This window comes from Mustela nigripes, chromosome 2, assembly GCF_022355385.1.
Source record: "Mustela nigripes isolate SB6536 chromosome 2, MUSNIG.SB6536, whole genome shotgun sequence".
Taxonomy (NCBI): Eukaryota; Metazoa; Chordata; class Mammalia; order Carnivora; family Mustelidae; genus Mustela; species Mustela nigripes.
Window position 1 is genome coordinate 216614918 of NC_081558.1, and position 19941 is coordinate 216634858.

The following is a 19941-nucleotide window of genomic DNA, read 5'->3' on the forward strand; positions in this document are numbered from 1 at the left end:
CGGCCCTCAGCAGGAGAAGAGCCGCCCGCTACGTGTGGGCGAGCTCCAGAAGCGTCGCGCTGAGCCACAGAAGCCGACACAGAAGGCCGAACCACAGGATTCCGTTTATGTGATGGACCCAGACAGACCCATGAGACACAAAGCAGGCTGGCAGCTGCCAGAGAGGCCAGGAGGGGACTGGCTACATGACCCCGAGAACAGCACGTTTTTAAACTATTATGGGAATGTCCCCTCCATCAGAAAACCCCAGACAAGACCCTCTGAGCGACCCGGCCCCAAGCAGACCCTGCTGCGTGAGAGGGGGCATCGCACGCACCCCACTTCCCCAGACACCTTCTGTTGCTCCCCGTCCTTGGGGGGACCAAGAAAAAGCACCTGCTGCTGCTGCTACCCACCCCGCTCCTGTCACGTGGGCGCCTCCAGCTGGCTGGGCTCTGCTCGGATTTCCGCGTTGAAATGGGTTAGAAGAAAGTTCCAGAAAGCCATCTACTCTAAGAAACCATAAATAGACCCACAGGGTAGCCAGGCGTTAATGAAGGGGAACGAACATTCCTGCCGGCCGCGGGCTCAGCGCCGTCCACCTCCCGTCCATCACGGGAGAGCAGAGCCAGTGGCGGGCGGTCAGCAGTCATGGGGTGTGCGCTCGGCTGTCGGACGCCACAGAGCACGGAGCCCCGCAGGCGGCGTCAGAGCTGTACGGTGGCCCCGGCAGGCCCGGACTTTGTCTTCTGCTCCCGCTCCCGAGCGGCCACGAAGTTCAGCAGGTCGATGGCCGTGACGACACCGAACACCATCTGCCTCTTGCTGGACTTCCCGTCGCTGTGGTCTGAGGACGAACAAGGCAGGAGGGTGTAAAGCTGCCTCGGTGTGCACTCGGGGACACATGGCCCTGCCCACATCCGGGCCCAGTCGGTGCCTGAGTGTCCCCCCAGGAGGGCCCAAGCCGACCCCACCAGCAGCCGCCCTCTGACACGAGCCATCTGGGCGACGCCACACAGAGCGGGGTCCTGGCTTCTCCCCACCAGGCCTGCTGGGCCCGATGCCCCGTCTCACTCCTTCCTCTGTGGGGCCCCCTTGGTGGCCGGCACTCGTGTCCTGGCATGAAGTTCCAACCCTGCCCACACCCACGAACCACACCAGCTCACAGCTCCGAGCTGTCGTCAGACCCGGGTCCCTCTCACTCGGTGGCTGCCGCTGTGCTGCCAACCGGCAGAGGGTTTGGGGGATGGCTAATTTCACGTGTCCGCTTCACTAAGTCACGGGGCACGCCAATACTTGGTCAAAAGTATTCTGGCTGTCTGGGTGAGCCTCAGTATTTGATGGGGTACGCGGGGTACACCAGATGCCCTCCATGGCCTGGTGAGCCGTGCCTTATCAGCCTAAGGCCTGAACAGAACACAAAGGCTGATGCCCCCTGAGTAACAAGAGAAGTTCCTATCTTTGGACTCAAACTGAGATATCAGCCCTTCTTGGGCCCTCAGCCGGCCCGCTCACCCCGCAGCCCCAGGGACCTGCCAGCCAGAAACGTGAGCCAGTTTCTGATACTGAACCTCTCCCTACATCCACAAGTGCTGCTGGTGTCCCTGGAAAGCCGTGAGCGACACACGGAGGACCGGCAGAGCCGAGGAGCGGGTAGGAAGGGCCCAGGTCGCACCTCTCCGCCTAGTGTGGCCACTGAGTGCAGAGGTCACAGAGGGCAGGGTTGGGAAGGCCTGGGGCGCCAGGCACCTCAGGAAGAAACGTGGAACCCAGAAGAGCCGGCCCCGGGCACTGCAGGGAGCACAGGCAAAGGGGTGTGCAGGCGCCTCTGGGACCCGCCCTCCAGGCCCCTCCAGGAGAAAATCGCCCACAGCCGAGGCGTGCTAAGGGCCACGTGGTCCGTGATGACCGCTCGGCTCTGCCGGCATGGCAGGAAGCGCTGTTGAGTTATTCCTGGACCCTGAGCTTGGACCTCCCAGCTCTTTCTCTTTTGTTTTTTGTTTTTACTAGATGCTCAGATAGGAGTAAATGTGGCACTAGGAGGAGGAGCCCTCGCACGTAAGCTTGGGCTCTAGGACCCTGGACAGCCTCCTTTGCCCTCAGAGGCTGCGATTCTGACCCCGAGCTGCCTCCGGGGCGGGCAGGGGTACATACCTGCGGGCCCCCCCACCACGCCCGGCAAGGCCAGGTCCCGTGCTGTGGAGCCAAGGACGGAAGAGGGGTTAGACTCGGGGCTGCCCGGGCCCCAAGAGCAGCCCTCTGTTGGGAGGGTGGGCAGATTCCAGGCCCCGCCCGATTCTTACTCCCCAGGCCTCATCGTCACCAGAACTGGACCGGCAGTCCTAAAGCCCCGCGGCCTCCCCAGCAGCGGACCCCCAGGCAGGCCCACAAGGGGGTCCCTCGGAGCCACAGCGGACCCCCAGGCAGGCCCACAAGGGGGTCCCTCGGAGCCACAGTCCAAGGCCAGTGGGGGCTGAAGGTCGGCTCCCCACCAACTCCCAGATGCCCTTTGAGGGACAAGGGCCTTTCTGCCGGCACAGCTCACGGCAGGAAGGCGCACAGAACCTGGGGTCGGGCCGTGGTGGCCAGCGCCCCACAGAGCTCCCGCCACCCCAGTCCCAGCCCAGCCTGGAGCCAGCCCTAGAGCCACCCCTACTCACACTGGATCTGCTCGTGGACCACCAGGGCGAAGTGGTCCATCTCCAGGATGTGCGAGAGCTTGCCCAGTGGGTCCGTCAGGTGGATCTGGAAGAGAAGCGGTGCTCAGTGCATGCAGGGGCGGCCCAGCTGCGCTCCAACCCGGCCAGAGCTGGCGAGCAGCCACCCCCGTGGGCACTGTCTGCCCAGCTGTCCAGTGAAGGCAGCAGAGCCTAGGACAGGCTGGGCACTGCCCCAGAAGGCCCCCCTGCAGCCTTTGCGGAGTCACAAATAAAACACAGGATGGAGAGGGGCACCTGGGTGGCTCAGTGGGTTAGAGCTTTGCCTTCGGCTCGGGTCGTGATCCCGGGGTCCTGGGATCGAGCCCCACATGAGGCTCTCTGCTCGGTGGGGAGCCTGCTTCCCCCCCCTCTCTATCTGTTGCTCTGCCTACTTGTTCTCTCTCTCTCTCTGCCAAATAAATAAATTAAATATTTAAAAAACAACAACAACAAAAAAAACCACAGGATGGAGAGAGCCGCACAATGAACGTGAGCAGACACGGAGACGGGCCACCAGTCCCTGAAAGACACAGGATGTCCTGCACCTAACCCTGCGTGCACGCGGCCGGCAGAGCTTCCCACAGTCTGAGCCCCGTTCCGTCTGGCCATTCTGGGAACAGTGAAACCGGCGAAAAGACGAGGGGCAAGCCGGGTGGGGAGGGGGCTCACACGCAGTGTCGCTCGGCGGGTGGGGAGGGGCTCACACGCAGTGTCACTCGGCGGGTGGGGAGGGGCTCACACGCAGTGTCGCTCGGCAGGGTACCGGCGCGGAGGCACCGGTCACAGCCCGGAGACCCCAGGAGACCAAGACGGAACCCCCACCTCAGCCGGCCTTTACGAACAATGGACAACGCGACAGACGGGCGGCAGCACGAGACCTAACGAGAGGAGATGCTGCGGAGAAGGGGAATGTGGGAACTCAGCGCCGCCCTGGGCGCCCGAGACGGAGAACCCGCGGCGAGGAAGGACAAGGACACTCGGGTCCGCCTTTCAGACGCGAACACGAGCAGACACGCCTCCGCGCGGCTTCACCAAAACGTGTTTCCGACGAGATGGGGAAGGGGCTCGGGGGACTACAGAGCGGACAGAGGACCCGGGAAGGAAAAGCCACAGCGGGGATGGAAGCCAGCCATGTCCCGGAGACCCTGGTCCTCCGGGGCCGGGGGGACAAGGCCGGCCCCCAGTGGTCCCCGTCTCCAGGCTGGTCACCCCGCTCGGGCCACAGCTCACCACCAGCTGACCCCGCACCCAGGTCTAGGCGGGTCCAGCCCCTTGGGAAGGGCTGCCCGGACCCGCGTCCCCCCAAGTACCAACGTCACAGCTCAGGAAAGACCTGAAATGAGGTTTCTTGGCCCAAACGCCTGGGAGCCGGGGGCCGCGCGGCCTCACGTCCAGAGGGAAGACGTGTGCCGTCCGCGAGAGGCCTCACCCGGGGGGCCGCGCGGCCTCACGTCCAGAGGGAAGACGTGTGCCATCCGCGAGAGGCCTCACTGGCCCCAGACTCTACCTTCGTTTAGAAATCAGTCTGAGGAGGCTGTTCCGGGTCGGGGCTCCCTGACCTGGTGGGGCCCCGTCACACTCGTCCCTCCCGGGGAGGTGATGTTCGCAGCGATCGAAGGCGACCTCCCTGCGAGCTGAATTCATGCCTTTTGAAAGCTCCTTCCACTTGTAAGGGGCCCGGAGGGAGAGGGGAGCACTGTGAGGCCCTCCGGCGGGGTCTTCTCCCCGCGAGGCCACACCGCGAGGTTCTCAGAAGGGGACTTACAGTCGGGGCGCCCGCAGCCCAGCCCCAAGGGTCACTTGGCATTAGCCATGCACTCGGGTCATCTGTTCACGATCCCAGTAAAGTCCTTCACGGACCTGGACAGTCCTCCGTCCCCATGGCCTCCATGGGCGTCCGTTCCCTGGGAGGGGCTGCAGGGGCTCAATGACCCTCTCCAGCCACACAGCGAGGGGGTCCCGATCGGATGCGAGCTGCACAAGCCTAGCTGATTTCCAAACCGGCTGGCCACGCCAGAGCCCAGCCGGGTGCCCTTCCCATCTGGCTCCGGTGCCGGGGGCGACCTCCCGTGAGAAGACGCGTGCTCACGGGGCCGGGCAGAAAGGGTCAGCGCTGGCCTGCGGGAGCCGAGTGCCCCTGAATGCGCCTCGGCAGGTCTGACGTGACGTGGCCAAGACGACCGCGGGGGTCAGGGAGCGCCAGGGAGTTGGGGCGGCGGCTCACTGCCGGTACCCGCGACACGGGTCCCACCCAGGCTTTCTCCCGTGGCCCCTGCATTCGCCTCCAGACAGGATCTGGTCCACGGAAGCCTCGCACGCCTGGCAAAGGACCACGCCTGCCTCCATCCGCGCCAGCCCCGTGGTGCCCGGAGTGGAGCAGGCACACCAGGGCCCCTTCGCGGTTTGCTCCCGCCGGCCCTGCCCAGCATCTGGGTGGGAAGACACCGGGGTCCCCACACACAGAGACACCAAGGGTCCTGAAAGCAGCAGAGCCAGTGGGGGGCCCTGCCTGGGGCTCGGCCGTGCTATAAAGGCAGAGGCCTGGCAGCGTGGCCTCTGAGGAAGGGAACAAAACAGACGTGGGTGGCAGGTGGCAGTCCTGCTCTGCCTGTCCGTGCTCGGGCTCTGCCAGCCATGCGCACGCACGAAACCCCAGGGGCCTCCCGCACAGGGACCCCCAGCAGTGAGAGGCAGAGGAGCCACAGCGGCTTGCAGCAGGCCACGGCGCAGGGGCAGCTACTTGCTGAGGGAGGGACCAGGCGCCCACGGAATCAACCCCAAAAGGGACTGAGCTGCCGTGGAGCCGGCAGGGGACGGACCGTGTGTGCAGCTCCCTGCGGATGGAGGACACATCAGGGAGCCGTGGGAAAGCAGCCGGACACGCGGCACACGCCACCCGCGAGGACAGGATGGGCGTGGCCTCCGTGGCACTGGGGGTCGGGGAGTGCGGGAAGCCTTTGGGGTGACCGGTGACGGCGTCCTGTCCCAACTGTGAACTGGGATGTGTGGGACGTGCTCACTGCGTGGCAGTCACACCTCCGGAGACGGAAAGGAGGGAGCAGGATAGCTGGTGGCCGCAGGGCCCGTGGTCAGGCCACCAGTGCTCAGCGGGGCTGGCCAGCCACGTGCACGGGACACCGGGCTCAGGGGCGCGGAGGCCAGGCAGCCTCACAGTGCTCACGGACGAACGCACACGCAGACCAGAGCCGGGGCTCGGGGACTGCGAGGAGGGGCAGGCTGGGGCAGCGGGGGTGCTCACAGTTGGAGGAAGCAGGCGGACGCAGAGGAGAGGGGGTGGGGGTCCAGGCCAGGGGGGCGAGCTCTCTTGGGGGTGGCGTGGCGGGGGAGGGGGGCTCTGCAGGCCCCGAGAGATGCGGTGGAAGTGGAAGCAATACTCGATTCCGGCGGGCCCACCGTGTGCCAGGGGAGGGGGGCAGCACCTTCGTCCCTGGGTAGGGGCCCGACCCCCGACCCCCGACCCCTAGGCCTCTCACGTGGAACAGTCAATGGCCCACCTTCCCCTCACCGCCAGGTGGAAGCCAGAGCACTCGGGCCTCGGCATGTTGGGGCCCGTCACGGTCTCAGGACACCCGCGGGGTCTCCCCAGCCCCGGCACGTTCCCAGAATGCTCCAGTTCTCACTAGACAATCGGGCGCACCAGGGGTTCCTCATGAGTGTGCCCAGGAAAGGCGTGGCCCCGTGTTAGGGGACAGTGGTGCCCGAGAGGCCCAGCTGGCTCCTGACCCCCGGGGGGCCACGCCGTGCCCTCCAGGCGGCGTCTCTGCTCGTACCTGCTGGAACTGCTTGTACAGGACTTTCCGAACTTGGTCTGACGGCTGGACCTTCCCGGCGAGCAGGGATGATAGCATGTTGCCCAGGGTCACCATCCCCAGGATCGCCCTGGGGGGTGGGGAACAGGCTCAGGGTCAGGGCTCAGGGCGTGTCCCCTTCCTTCCCCAGGGCAGAACACGCCCGCGGCCGCCCTCGGCGTCAGATGGCGCCCTCTGGCCAAGGGCGCAAGTCCTCTCAGACCTCAGCCAGCACGAGCAGGGCATACGGGGGGCAGAATGTGCAAACTGCTGGGTCCCCTGGGGGCTTCCGTTCTGACCAGCATCGAGGCCGCCCCCGGGACCTGGACTCCTGGGGTGCGCATGGGGGTCGTCTTGGGAGCCTGTGCACACGGATCACCTGTGCGTGGCCTGCCAGGCCTGGAGTGTCCCCCACCTGCCCCGGGGTGCACAGCAAGAGAGCCGTGGGACAGGGGGACCCCATCTGCAGGAGTGCACATGGCCCACTCCCCACCACTCGTCCATCGGGCCCCCAACCGTGCTGCGGCGTGCACGGCGGCCACCGCCAACCCACTGGCATGTCCCCGCGGCCACCCCGTCCTGCAGCGCGGAGTGCAGTCCGCGTAGGGGTCGCAGACACTGACCCCGACTCGTCGACCACGGGCACCTGGTCGAAGCCCTTCTCGCGCAAGATCTCGATGGTGTGCTCACAGGTGACTGTGGGCAGCACGGTCAGCGGCGCCGACAGGCTCAGCTCCTGGACCCGGAGGTGCCACCACCTGAGCGACAGTGCAGGGCGGGCCGTGAACCGGGGACCAGGAGCACGTGCCCTGTGGCCACATGGGGGACTGTGGGGGCGGCGGTCCTCACCACGGCTTGGTCACCGTGAAGTCTTCCTCCTTCAGGAAGCCCTTCTGCAGCATCCACTTGTCGCTCAGGAACTTTGACCTGCGGGCATCCGAGGTCACCAGGGTTTGCATGGAGGGTCTCGCCGCTCCTCTGCCCACCGGTGGGGGCGGGGGAGCGGCGCTCAGAGAGCCCGGCACTCCCCACTGGATGCCACGGTCCAGCAGAGACCCCGCCATGGCCGAGGCTGCAGGGGAGGGGGACCCCGTGGGGACCCGGCGGGAGAGCTGGACAAGCAGCCCCCCGTGTCCGTGTCTGAGCGAGCGCAGGGCACAGCACATCGACCCTGCACCTGGGCCAGCAGGCCCTCGCGGCCCCAGCCCACTGCTGACACTCGGGGACAAAGGGAGCGCGACCCTCCTGGGGGTGAGGGACACCGGCCGCACCGCGGCCACCTCATATGCAGTCACCCCCCACACCCGCCCCTCCTCTCACACCCCCTTCAGACTTTCTCGCACACGCGGCAAGCGTGAGTCAGACGCTCCTCCTGACCGGGGCAGGTGAGCCGCCAGCTGCAGGCGGTTTGGCTGCAGGAGCCCAGACGTGACTCACGCCGCCCCCGGGGGAGCACCAGAGACACGTACCCCAGCCCCCAGGCTGCGGAGCACACAGTGAGGGGCTGGTGGGCAGAGCGGGGGCGTCTCTAGATCTCTGCCCCCCACAAGCCCGCCGCAGAGCACATGGGCCTGGGGCCACCAGCCAGGCCTACGGTCTGCAGAGTCGGGACACAAGGTGAAGGGGTGGCAGAAGCCACTGGTCACATATTCCGCACCAGGTCCCACGGGGCCATCTGACCCCCCCGGGAGAGCCTCGGCCAGAGGCTGGACGGAGCTACAGGGGAGCGTGGAGGACAGCAGGGAGGCGCGGTCACGGCCGCAGTCACCCTCCTCCCTCAACAGATGCTTTAGGCCAAACTGTCAAATGCGTCTAGAAGGCCCGAGGTGGGGACGAGACGGAAGGAGAAACCACGGACTCCTGAGACCCCCAAGGGGACCCCAAGGACCAGGAGGGTGGACACAGGGGCTGGGGGTGTCGTGCAGGCCCCCACCCCACCACGTTCTGCCTGCAGACGTCAGGGGAGGCTTGGCGGCGGGCCAGAGCGTGGCCGGGAAGGACGGGGCGACCCGGGCGGATGAGGGGGCGCGTCTCACATGTAGTTGCGAACGGAGTCAGGCAGGATCACCACGCAGCGCTGGCCCTCCCGCAGCTCCTGGGCTGCCTTCACGGCCACCGACACGGCGCTGCCCGCACTGCCACCTGCGGAACGGGACCGTGAGCGCGTGTGCATGTGTGCCCGGACGCACGCTGTTGGACCCCGGGGCGCCATCACCTGTGGCTACCTCTGCGGAGAGCACCCCGCTTCTCAGGGCCCCCTGCCCTGCTCTCACCGGCTGAGCTCTGCGTCGGCCCAGGCTTTCCTCACTTGGCCCTACCCCAGGGAAACCCAGACACCCCATGGCGGATTTCACAGAGCATGTGCCTGTCCCCTCCGTCCTGAAGCCCCTGGGGGTCAAAACTAAGCTGCTTCCCTCGGGGGCACTGGGGGCTGTGAGAGCTGGTGGGGAGTGTCGTCCCACCTCCCCTGCCCCATGTGACAGACGCCCTCCAGCCTCTCCCGGCCGGGGACTCAGTCGACGACAAGCCCCCACTCCAAGATCAGTGCTGGGCTTGACTGGAAACACAAGTGTCCCAAGAGCCTTGGCCTCGCCCCCAGAACAGGCCAGCATGGCTGATGCCATCGCCAGGGCTCTTCTCACGGGCTGGGGGACCCAGGCGGGAGGCAGACGCCCGGCGCGCGCCCGGACCCCGGTGCCTACTTCTCCAGGAGCGCGACGGCTACTTCCTCTCCCGTCAAACTACTGGGGTCTGCTGTGTCCCCAAGCCCCTCACCGCTCACGCTGCCCCCAAATCTGCGTGCCACGTCCCTGTTCTCACCAAGACCGTTCAACACAGAGCACAGAGCATGTAGGGACCCAGAACAGCAGCCCAGAGCCCCGCGCTCCCCGGCCTCTTGCCCTCCTGCGAGGAGGGTGCCCACCGAGCACTGAAGGGCGGGCGGGCAGCACCTGAGGAGCCCGGCTGCGGCCCCCCACAGCCCCAGGAGGAGGGCGTCTCTCGCACCCCTGGACTGGAGCGGGCAGAGCCCCCCACTCACCGCACAGCAGACCCTCCTGCGCGATCAGCATGCGGGCGAAGGTGAAGGCCTCCTCGTCATTGCTCTTGAACCACCGATCCACCACCTGCGGCAGGGACCGAAGGCCTGGGGGGTGCGACCCGCCCCCTGCACCCCCGTATGTCCCCACGGGGCCCAGCCCAGACCCTCTCAAGAGCCTTGTCTGGGGTCCTTCTCCTCCGCCTCGCTCCCCTGCCCGAAGCACCTGGTGCTCCCTCCCTCTGCGGGGGCCTGACAGGCACACAAAGCTGGGTCTGACCGGCCACGTCCACGTCTGTGCCCAGCAAGGCCGTGGCACACACCTGTACGGTGCCGCCGGTTCCCCAGCCTTGACCGCCAAGACCGTGCTCCGCCCACCGCCCCGTGCAGTGCTCACGTCCCGGCGCCCCCTCCGTGGGAAAGCCGGTCCGAGGGCGCATGTCATGGAGCGCTGGAGCCCCTTACGCGGAGGCGGCCCGGCTCTACCTACCGACCGGTCCAGCACCGTAGGGATGAAGTCGTAGCCAATGCCCTCCACCTCGTACGCGGTCTGCTCCGTCTGGTTCAGCTCCTCGGGCTCCGCAAGGATGGAGCCCTCAGGATCCACCCCGATGATCTGCACAGCAGGCGGCGTTGGGGCCTGAGCCGGGCACAAGTCCCATCCGGCCAGGCCTGGCTTTCACCCAGGTGCCGGATCCCGACCCCAACAAGTGCCGGATCAAGATTGGCCCCTGGGGCATCGGTCTCATTCCCAGGCCTCAGGCCAAGCTAGAAACCCAGGAACCCACGCCCCCAGCCTTGGGCAGATTCCAAGGTAAACATTCACCTTGGGGCACTCAGAGGGGCCAGCATGTCGGGGGAAGGAGCCTCCCAGGGGAGAACCTGGTAGCAGGGCGCCCCAGGAAAGCGCTGACTGGCCCTGTGGGGACAGCTGAAGCCTGTGGGGCTGAGAGGGCAGAGAACGGACCACCCGCTGGATGTTTCTACAAGCCCCTCCCCAGGTCTGGGCTAAACCCCAAATCCAGATGCCCTCCCAGGTGCGGCCCATGTGAGACCCAAGCCTGAGAGCTTAGAGCTTCTGGAACAGTCCTTTGGAGGCCACCCAAGCCAACCGTCTGCCCCCAGAGCATCTGGGCACGTAGGTCACGGGCCACTCCCAGACCCGCACAGACACACTCTGGCCCCGACACAAGGCTGGAAGCAGAAATGGCAGGAACTCTCAGCCCTAAAGCAGAGGCCGCTCTGCCGGCCGGATGCCCAGACGCCTGACGGGTCGGGTCCACCTCCAGCTGTGGTGGAGGCCACAGGGGAGAGACGCGCCCACGTCGGGGCCTGTGTCTTGGGGCGGGGTCGGCGTCCACGTGCCCCCACCTCCCACCCGTCCGCAGCCGCGGGGTCACTCACCTTGCAACCCGGGCACTTCTCCTTCAGCTTCCTGGCGATGCCGGTGATGGTGCCACCCGTGCCCGCCGAAGCCACCAGCATGTCCAGCTTCCCTGATGGGAGAAGCTGCGTCAGGGGGACACCCTCGGGCCACAGCCCAGCTGGCCCACCCTTTTTCCTTTTCTTAAAACTTTATTTATCTAGTTGAGAGAACGCACACGCGTGTGTGCATATGTGCAAGAACAGGGGAGCAGCAGAGGCAGAGAGAGAAGCAGGGTCCCCCTGAGCAGGGAGTCTGTGCTCGATCCCAGGCCCCCGGGGTCATGACCTGCGCCGAAGGCAGATGCTTCACTGACGGAGCATCCACCCCCACCCCCGCACCTACCAACGGGTGAAAACCTAACCCAAGTGAAGGCTGGTTATGGGAAAGTTCCAGAGAACCGATTCTCGTGTTTCAACAGCCTTTCATTACAGCGCCAGATCTCTGAAAGCGTTCACGGCGAGTGACCCCGGGGGCTTCATTCCAGTCTCAGCTGGCGGCCCACGGCCACGGCCACCCCGAAGTGGCCTCCTTCCCTCCGCGGAGGCTGCCCCTGGGGGACGGGGCCCGGGCAGCTGAGTCTGGCTGGGGACGGAACTAAGGGAACTGGGTTACAGAGGAGTTAGAGGACACCCCTGAGGCTCGGCTCCAACATCCCCCGCTCCCAGCCTGCTGAGAGGCGAGCTCCGACGGCCGCAGACAAGTCCGCGCGGGCACGCATGCCGGGGCAGCCGCAGGTTTTTGCCAAGGGAGAGGGTGACCCAATGCTTGGAGCTCGCCGCCTGGCTCCTGGGCTCGGAACACAGCTGCACAGAAGCCCACGCCAGCACCAGACTCCGAGCAGAAAGCCAGCGGGGCCCACCGCCCCGCAACGACTCCCTCAAGTCTCTCTGGGAAATGGCCCATCGGCAAACACCGCCATAGCCCCTCGAGGCCTTGGCTCTGAACGTGTGGAAAGGAAGGAAACCAACCCCAGGTGCCACCACCCATTCAGAGTGGGGCTCGATGCTAAGTGCCCTTCCACAGTGTGAGCCCAGGGACGCGTCCAGCACCGGCCGGGGACACACGCGCTCCCTGAGCTCGGGAGACGCTACACGTCTGGAGGGCACACCGCTGGGCACACAAACAGGACTGCTCGTGCCTGGTGTTAGAGGAGAGGCAAAGGCAAAGTCCAAAGAAGCAGAGCAGAGCGAGAAACCTCGCTAAGGAGAGGCTCGGCAGAGCGCGCCACAAAGTGGGGGCATCTGAGCTGGGTTTTGAAGGACGAATAGGAGTTTACCAGGGAGAGGATAAGGGACTCAGACACTCCCAGGCAAGCAGGCGTAGAAGCCACGGAGGTGGACCACGGGGCGGGACGGGGTACTACGCACCGTCACACTGCTGCAGGATCTCCTCGGCGGTCGTGTCGTAGTGAGCAAGGGGGTTGCTGGCGTTGCGGTACTGCGCAAAGACGGCGAGGTCAGACACACTAGGAGCTGCAGCCACAGCGCGGGGGGCGCACGGCTCAGAGCCGGGACGCTCCTGGCAGCTCCGGGGACAGTGGCCACAGCATGGGCAGTTCTGGGAACCTCAGCAGGCACGGAACACAAAATCCCATCTCCGGGAGCCCCGGGAGGGAAGCGTCCGGAGAAAAGGGTCTTGGGCATTTCACACCCATAAAGCACTTCCAGGGTCCCCTGCACAGGCCGTTCCAGCCCAGGGCCTGACCGGCCAAGACACCCCTGCTGCGGGCCAGGCACCCCTGCCGCCAGTGCGCCCTCCCGCCACCCCCCCCCCCCCCAAGAGAGGTCCCCGCCTCCGAGGGCACGACCGCCCCCAGCCCCACCCTCACCTGGTCCAGGATGTGAGAATTGGGGATCTCATTTCGGAGCCTCCACGCCACCCCCACGTGCGACTCGGGGGAGTCGAATCTGGCGGTGGTGGGTGTCCTCACGATCTCCGCCCCCAGGGCCCGCAGCACGTCCACCTGCAGAGGAACACAGAGGCCTGCGTGTGCCCCACCCTGCAACCAGGACCGGCATGCGGGGCGGCCCCGGCGGGAGGACCCCTGCCCCACCTTCTCGGTGCTCATCTTCTCCGGCATCACGATGACGCAGCGGTAGCCTTTCACGGCAGCAGCCAGGGCCAGGCCGATCCCTGGGGATGGGTGGGGGCGGTTTTTGAGAGGAGCAGCCCCTCCCCGCGACAGGTGCAGCGGGCCGCAGCGGGTCGCCCGGGGCCAGGGGACTCTCCTGGCCTGTCCCGACACTCACCAGTGTTCCCGGACGTCGGCTCAATGATGGTGTCCCCGGGCTTCAGCGTCCCGGCCCGCTCGGCGTCCTCAATCATCCGCAGGCTGATCCGGTCCTTGACGCTCCCGCCCGCGTTGAAGAACTCGCACTTGGCCACTGGGAGCCAAGGATGGATCAGGAGAGGACGCCCTGCGCCCCACCGGTCCCCGCACCCCTGCCCCGGGCTCTGGGGCAGCCCGGATGTGGGGACAGACACGTCTCTGCTGAGTCTGCAAACCAGCCCCCTCCGTTCCCGCCTCCCACCTGCTCGGGGGGGGGGGGGGCAAAACTCCCCCCTGCCTCCACCTGTGGGCCCCATGGCCCCTCCCCCTGAAGGAGACAGAGACCCCCGAGGAGCCCCTGCAGGGTGACGGGCCAGGAAAAGCCTCCGTGGGTGGGGGGCCTGGGGGTCCACCCCCGCATCCCTGCGCCCCCCGAGCCAACCACAGGACAGAGCGCGCTGGCACTCACAGAGCTCACACTTCAGGCCAAACTTCTTCCCAATCTTGTTGATTCTCACCATGGGGGTGTCCCCAATTTTCTTCAGGATATCTGGCAAGATTTTAGGGGATTTTGCCCTAAAACAGAGAAGTCCATGATTATTCAGTCTTGGCAATGGGCACGTTGTCTTAAGTCAGTCAAGTAAATCGAAGAACGGGTTTCCCGGGATCCGAGTGAGGACAGAATCCACACGCAGGGAGGAACGTCACAGGCACACGCACACCCGCACGCGCGCACGCCACGGGAGGACGTGTACGAACCCCGCCTGGAGCTCGGCTCGGGGTCAGCTGCGCCAAGGTCGTGAGCTCGGCAGCAGGGGTCACAGGGTGGCCCGGCACAGGGACGCAGGACCCCTCCGTAGGGTTTCTGCAACTTCTCACGTTAACGTTATTTCCAGATAAGGTCGCTGAAGGACAGCACTTTGACAAGGTCCCGGTCGATCTGTTCGGGGAGTCTTCTCTGGGGACCCTCACTTCCTCCCCTCTCTCAACCCAAGCCTCAGGGTTCCTGCTTTTCCTTTCCTCGATGAACGCACTGATGCCGACTGATGCACTAATGCACTGATGTGTGCGCCCCAGGGCCCCCAGGGCTGCCCGTCTGCCCACCAGGCTGGGGATAGTGGCTGCAAAGGGCTCGCACGGGGCACCTGGCGCCGTCTAGAAAATGCCAGGTCCTGGCAGTGGGAAGTACCACGCTCAAAAGCAAACCACAAAGACCACGGGGAAGCCCCTGGTGCCCCTGGAGTCAGGGTCAGGATGAATGCCGAGGCGGACCTCCAGCTCAGCGTGGGTCTCCGTACCACGGACCTGCTGTCCCCCTCCCCGTTCCGGCGACCGGCTGCCTGAACCCATTCTCCCACCCGGTAACAGGTGACAGGCGGGTGTGGACAGCCCAGCGGGCGCGGGTGTGCACACCAGGATACGTGTACTTCCTGAAGGGCCCGAACTTCCCTCCATCCTCACCCTCGGGGACCGATGCCAATTCCGCACCCTCTTCCCGTCTGCGCCAAGGGTGTGCTTGCCCAACGGTCACCTGGGAACATGCCCCACAGACCCGAGTTTCCAGAAATGCAGCCGCTTCCTACACCCCTGGCTCTCACGCACATTCTGGGGTTCTCAGACGCAGCAGGTCCACTGCTCCAGGAACCTGCTGTGGTCAGATTCCTGGCCCCATGCCCAGCACCAGCGGGCCCAGCTTCCCAGGGGGGCCGGAAGCCTTAAGGAGGCAGCATTCCAGCCTGGGGGCCTGGACAAGCTGGAACCAGCCTCCCACTGCAGCCTTCCCAAAGCTCAGAGGACACCCCGTGGGGTGAGCTCAGCAGAGAGGCACCTCACAGATGCGCGGCCAAAGGGTGAGCCTGGCTGGGGCCCAAGGCTCCTGACCTTGGCCTGGGAGGGAGGCCAGGACCTCAGTGTGAGGCGGGCGCTGATTCATCAACTAGCCAGAGGCACAGAGGTAAACAAGTTACCCCTGAATCATCCTGCCCCCCCGCAGGGGCTGAGGCCCACCCGCTCTGGGCAGGAGAACCTGGGGTTCCTGACTCAGCACCAGGCCTTGGGGGGCAAACCCCGCCCCCCAGAAGCTTGCCTGAGGTGAGCAGCGCAGGAGCCTGAGAGAGAACCGAGCAGGGCCGAGCCTGGAGGCCTTCAGGAGGGTAACCCCACAGCACCTTCGGGTAAAGCACGCACCTCACCGCTGCGCCCACCCTGGCCCTCCTCCCACGCCCATTCCACCGGGAACCATCTAGAATCCCTCCCCCAGATGTCCCTGTGGCTTCGGTCTATCCAGACACGGCCCTCTCCCTCACCCAGCCCCAGCACACCTGCGTCCTCACCCGAGGCTCCCCAAGCTCCACGGGCCCCGGACCCCCGGGGTCTTGCGTTTCCCCCGGCCGGTCAGCCCCAGCACCCTCGGAACTCTGGGCCTGAGCCGGAATGAGCATCACAGGGGACACCGGCCCATTAAGGGCTTTTTAAGAGAATGGATCAGGCCAGTGTGTGAGATGCAGGTCTGATGCTATCTCACAGCCCGGGAAGAGAGATCCTTTCCACCCCGGGCTTTCTGAGTTAGAGCTCGGGAGCCTGCAGGAACCTGGGTCTCTCTCTGCTGCCCCCACCCCCGACCACGCCACCCCCGACCCCGGCAACCATGCCCCAGCCTCACCGCCCATCTGTCCACGGCTGGGCTTTGCCTGGGATGCGAGGGCTCATCCCACCCCAGCAGCGGCCAACGTGGCCTCCTCCACTCCCAGCCCTGAAACTCGTCTGTTTCCAGCTTCTGGGACATTCGTCATCTCCATCAGCTGAGGCCTGCACCCCCTCCAGCCCTCGCTTCTGATGTTCAAACTGGGGGTCACGAGCGCTGGTCCAGCAACGTCCCCGGGACAAACAGCACACGCCTGGGAGCACCTCCCGGACCTACCTGTCCCGCTTTCGGGAGATTATACCAAGGACACGAGACAACCCCGGGCGCTCAGCTTTTATCCCGGGACAGGGACTTCTGTCCTGTTTTTCCCTTTCCCACAGACAGATCTCCTGAACCTACAACAGGTCGCAGGTATCATGGGTTTTCGTTAAAGACAGAGTTTTCTGGGGTGCCTGGGTGGCTCAGTGGGTTAAAGCCTCTGCCTTCGGCTCAGAATATGGTCCCAGGGTCCTGGGATGGAGTCCCGCATCGGGCTGTCTGCTCAGCGGGGAGCCTGCTTCCCTCTCTTTCTGCCTGCCTCTCTGCCTACTTGTGATCTCTGTCAAATAAATAAACAATCTTTAAAAAAAAAAAAAAACTTAGGGAAAAAAAGTTTTCTACAGATAATTCTTCACATGAGATCATCACAAACATCCCAATACTCAATAAAAGGCCTAATGAGTTTCCCACGCGACAGCCTCGGCCCAACCATGAAGGGGCCCGAGGCAGGAAAGTATTTCCAATCAGAAGCGTTCATCACCCGATGCAAAAAAGCGCAGGCATGTTCCTAGGGACCAACACCTGCCGGCTGGCCTCCCACACGAGGGGGCGGCCCGTGTGAAGGGGCAGGAAACGTCTCCCCCACGGGTCGCTCCAAGTCTGCGGCTTGTTACAGGCTCAGCGTCGACCCTTGCTGTGCACGAGTCTAGGGGCCCAGCTACCGTGCAGACAAGCCCGGGCCTCTCGGAGCCTCGGCCCACTGCCCCCGACAGCGCCCCTGCCCCAGCTCACTGGCCCTCCGGAGGGATTTCGAGGGGGGACCACACCTCAGGCCAGGGGGCTCCCAGGAAACAACGTCCGCCCTTCCACTGCCCACTGTCCACGGGCACTTACAAGGGGGCGTGGTGATGCGGAGAGTCGGAGACGGGCCTGCCCAGCTGCCAGGAGCACCTGCTTGGGGCATCGGGACGGATCCACAGACGTTCCTTGGCTTCTTTGTCCCCCGGGGCCCTCTTCTCCAGGCTCCCTTTCCCCAGCTGTGCCCCTGAGAGGTGGGGACATGCCATGGACCCGTCTGCTTGGGGCGTTTCGGAAGGCATCCTGGGATCTGCCAAAGGGAGGGGACAGAGTCCGTTCAGGCCGTTTCTAAACACCTGCCGCCAGACCTGGGGGGTTGGGCTCAGCTGGTCCCCCTGGGGTGGTGGTGGGGGTTGGGAACGAGCACGAGTTTCAACTACAGCCCTGGCTGCTCCCCAAAACGTTAACACAGACCCACCATGTGGGTCGGCGCCGCACCCTCAGGCACAGACCGACCCCAACGACCGGGAAGGGGGGTGGGAGCGGACGCCGGGAGAAACAGAGCGCGGCGTCCCCACAAGTCAGAAATAGTACTGGGCTATGAAAAAGCAGTAAAACTTCAAATTTCTTCTCAATACGAGGGCACGTGGGGGAAAAAAGGGTTCCTATGTGGAGGTGATGGGTATCCTGACTGTAACCGTCAAAATGAACACTAAGTTGTAAAAAGGGCTTCGAATGGCATCTGTAGGGCAGGTTCGGGGGGGGGGGGGGGGGGGCCACAGGGGGAGCTCAGTGAAGTGTCTGCCTTTGGCTCAGGTCATGATCTCGGGGTCCTGGGATCGAGCCCCACGCTGGGCTCTCTGTTCTGTGGGGAGCCTGCTTCCCCCTCTCTCTCTCCCTGCCTCTCTGCCTGCTTGTGATCTCTCCCTCTATGTCAAATAAATAAAATCTTAAAAGACAAAAACAAAAACACTCTAGAATCCGGTGGGTTTGGAAAAGTCCCTGCCAGAAGCTCACAGTAGGAGCCCTGGCTCTGGGCCGTCTCTTGCGCACAGCCACACAGCTCCTCTGGGAAGCGGGAGGGACCCCAGATCCCAGACCTGCTATCTCTGCTCCCCCAGAGCTCTGTAGGGCAGTTCCATTGTGAAAAGGCTGCGGGCCCCGGGGAACTGGGCTGAAGCTGTGCACAGGGCTCCTCCCCCAGAGATGCAAATCCACTCCCCTGCTCCCTTTCTCCTCTGGAGCTCACCTGGCCAGGTGACGGGCGAGGGCAGAGGCTGCCCCAGCTGGGTCTCTTTCCTCCAGCGCGGGTGGCCTGATGCAGCCCAGCCTAGCGGCTCCCCACAGAGACCCAGGCCAGAGCCTGCCAGCAGGGAGTTAAGAGGGTTGGGACCCTTTGCAAGTCATACCCCTTGGGAATGATGCAGGCCGAGGCTTCCCCCAAGCCTGGGGCATTCTGAGAGAAACCAGCTCCCAGCTGTCCTGCCCTGCGGCATCCTTAGAGCGGTGGTTCCCTCAAGGGGACCACAGACTTCTACTGGGGTCAGACCTTCCCTGAACCCACTGGAGGACCTCCTTCTTCCTCCTTTTGGAAACACCTGAGCAGAACAACACCTGTTCCCCAGCAGTCGCCAGAGTCGCCTGTGGGCAGGTGACCTGCATCTGGCAGAAGACCCCGTCACCAACGTCGCTCCCCATGAAGGGCCGGCAGCGCCCCTGCCCGGTAGGCGCCCGCTGGGCCGCAGGACTGCCACGGACCGGCCACCCACGCCTTTCTGGCGACTGACCTCGCCTGGCGCAACCTGCGGCCCGGTAGGAGCTGCTGCGTCCACTGACGGAAACCGAGCAGTCTCCGTGGCCCCCAAAAGCACTGCGTCGCGCGCTCGCTCAGGGAGCGGTCCGAGCCCGCGGGCCTCACCTGCGGAGGCGGCCTCACCTGGAGCCGCCCGGTGGGCTCTCGCCTCACCTTAAACCGCAAGACCCCCCACCCCCGTGAGGACGGCCCGAGTGCACCCTGTGCTCTGCAGACACGCACCAGTCGACCCCGTGTTTGGGGGTGGGGGCGGTCAGGGTCAAGGGCGCAGGGGTGCTAAACTTCCCCCTTGAAGTGTGAGTTTTCAGGCGTGAGAGCGAAGCCCGGAGGGACAGTGCGGGATACGCACGCCCAGCTCACCTGGAGGAGCTCCGAGTTTTGCGTTCCCGCCCACTCCCCAGTCCGGCCGTCCGCCTCGCTTAGGGTTCGGGGAAGTGGGGGTTTCAGGGCATCCTCCCCCGACCCCGCGTCCCCTCCCCCCGTGGACACCCGCTCACGTGCCGCCCACGCAACTCCGTCAATATTTACTCCCGCCTCCTACAACTGGGAAAGGAGCATTTGCGAAACTGCCCTTTCCCGTCCAAAAAAGCAGCGAAAACTCAATGATCGCACCCCGCCCCCGCCCCCACCCCATTCGCTCCACAGCCACGGGAGTCGGGGGGCAGGCCCGGGGCCGCGTGCACGCGGCATCCACAGCTTCACGACCGCCCGGGCGCGCGGGAGCGGGGAGGTCCGGGGGCGCGGGACGCCAGCCTCGCTCCGCCGCGTGCGGCTGGAGATGATGCAACTCCGGGGGGGGCCCATTGGCGGGGCCCATTGGCGGGGCGGGTCTTGGCCCGGCGGGCGCTCACCTGGACGCGGACGCGAGAAAGCGGCGCGGGGCGGGAGCGTCCGGGCGCGGGAGCTGCGGGCCCGACTCTGCTCAGCCGAGCCGCGAACCTGGAACTGCGGGGCCACCGGGACCTCGCGGCCGATGGTGCGCGCAGGCGATTGGCCGAGAGGCGGGGGCGGGGGCCGGCGCGCGGCCAATCCCGAGTGCGGAGCGCCCCGCCCGCCGCCGCGCGTGTCCCCGCCCCTCCCTCTCGCCTCACCCCTACCCCTCTCCCGCCCCCAACTCCCTGCCCCCCTGCCCAGCCCCGGGTCCGGCACCCCGCCCCCACCCACACTGCCGGGCTGCACGGCCCGGACCCCGCCCCCAACTCCCCGCCC

The 19941-nt window shown here is 65.5% G+C and overlaps 1 protein-coding gene across 7 annotated transcripts; it reads right to left on the minus strand.

Moving 5' to 3' along the window:
• Positions 1 to 85: 85 nt before the first annotated feature.
• Positions 86 to 19708, minus strand: CBS (cystathionine beta-synthase). Of its 7 annotated transcripts, none has more exons than XM_059392434.1 (18): positions 19584 to 19708; positions 17016 to 17229; positions 13689 to 13795; positions 13200 to 13334; positions 13004 to 13083; positions 12779 to 12913; positions 12318 to 12387; positions 10929 to 11020; positions 10351 to 10470; positions 10015 to 10164; positions 9528 to 9612; positions 8524 to 8629; positions 7337 to 7414; positions 7111 to 7245; positions 6470 to 6578; positions 2640 to 2724; positions 2134 to 2175; positions 86 to 826 (listed from the first exon to the last, which is right to left on the minus strand). In XM_059392434.1, exons 2-18 carry the CDS (start codon positions 17219 to 17221, stop codon positions 687 to 689), a joined length of 1875 nt encoding a protein of 624 aa, XP_059248417.1. In that variant the 5' UTR covers positions 17222 to 17229; positions 19584 to 19708; the 3' UTR covers positions 86 to 686. The 7 variants fall into 7 exon arrangements, with proteins under 7 accessions (XP_059248417.1, XP_059248418.1, XP_059248424.1 ...); XM_059392435.1 differs by lacking the exon at positions 19584 to 19708 and adding an exon at positions 19093 to 19113; XM_059392441.1 differs by lacking the exon at positions 19584 to 19708 and adding an exon at positions 18169 to 18259.
• Between the last annotated feature and the right edge of the window lie 233 nt (positions 19709 to 19941).

Excerpts from the sequence above, each read along its gene's own strand:
- CBS (XM_059392434.1), bottom strand. The coding sequence starts at position 17,221 with ATGCCTTCCGAAACGCCCCAAGCAGACGGGTCCATGGCATGTCCCCAC. Across the intron at positions 10,471-10,928 it reads AGAAGTGCCCGGGTTGCAAG|CCCCACAGGCTTCAGCTGTC; the intron begins GTGAGTGACCCC and ends CTGCCCTCTCAG. Across the intron at positions 10,165-10,350 it reads GCCCCTCTGAGTGCCCCAAG|GCCCCAACGCCGCCTGCTGT; the intron begins GTGAATGTTTAC and ends TGCCCGGCTCAG.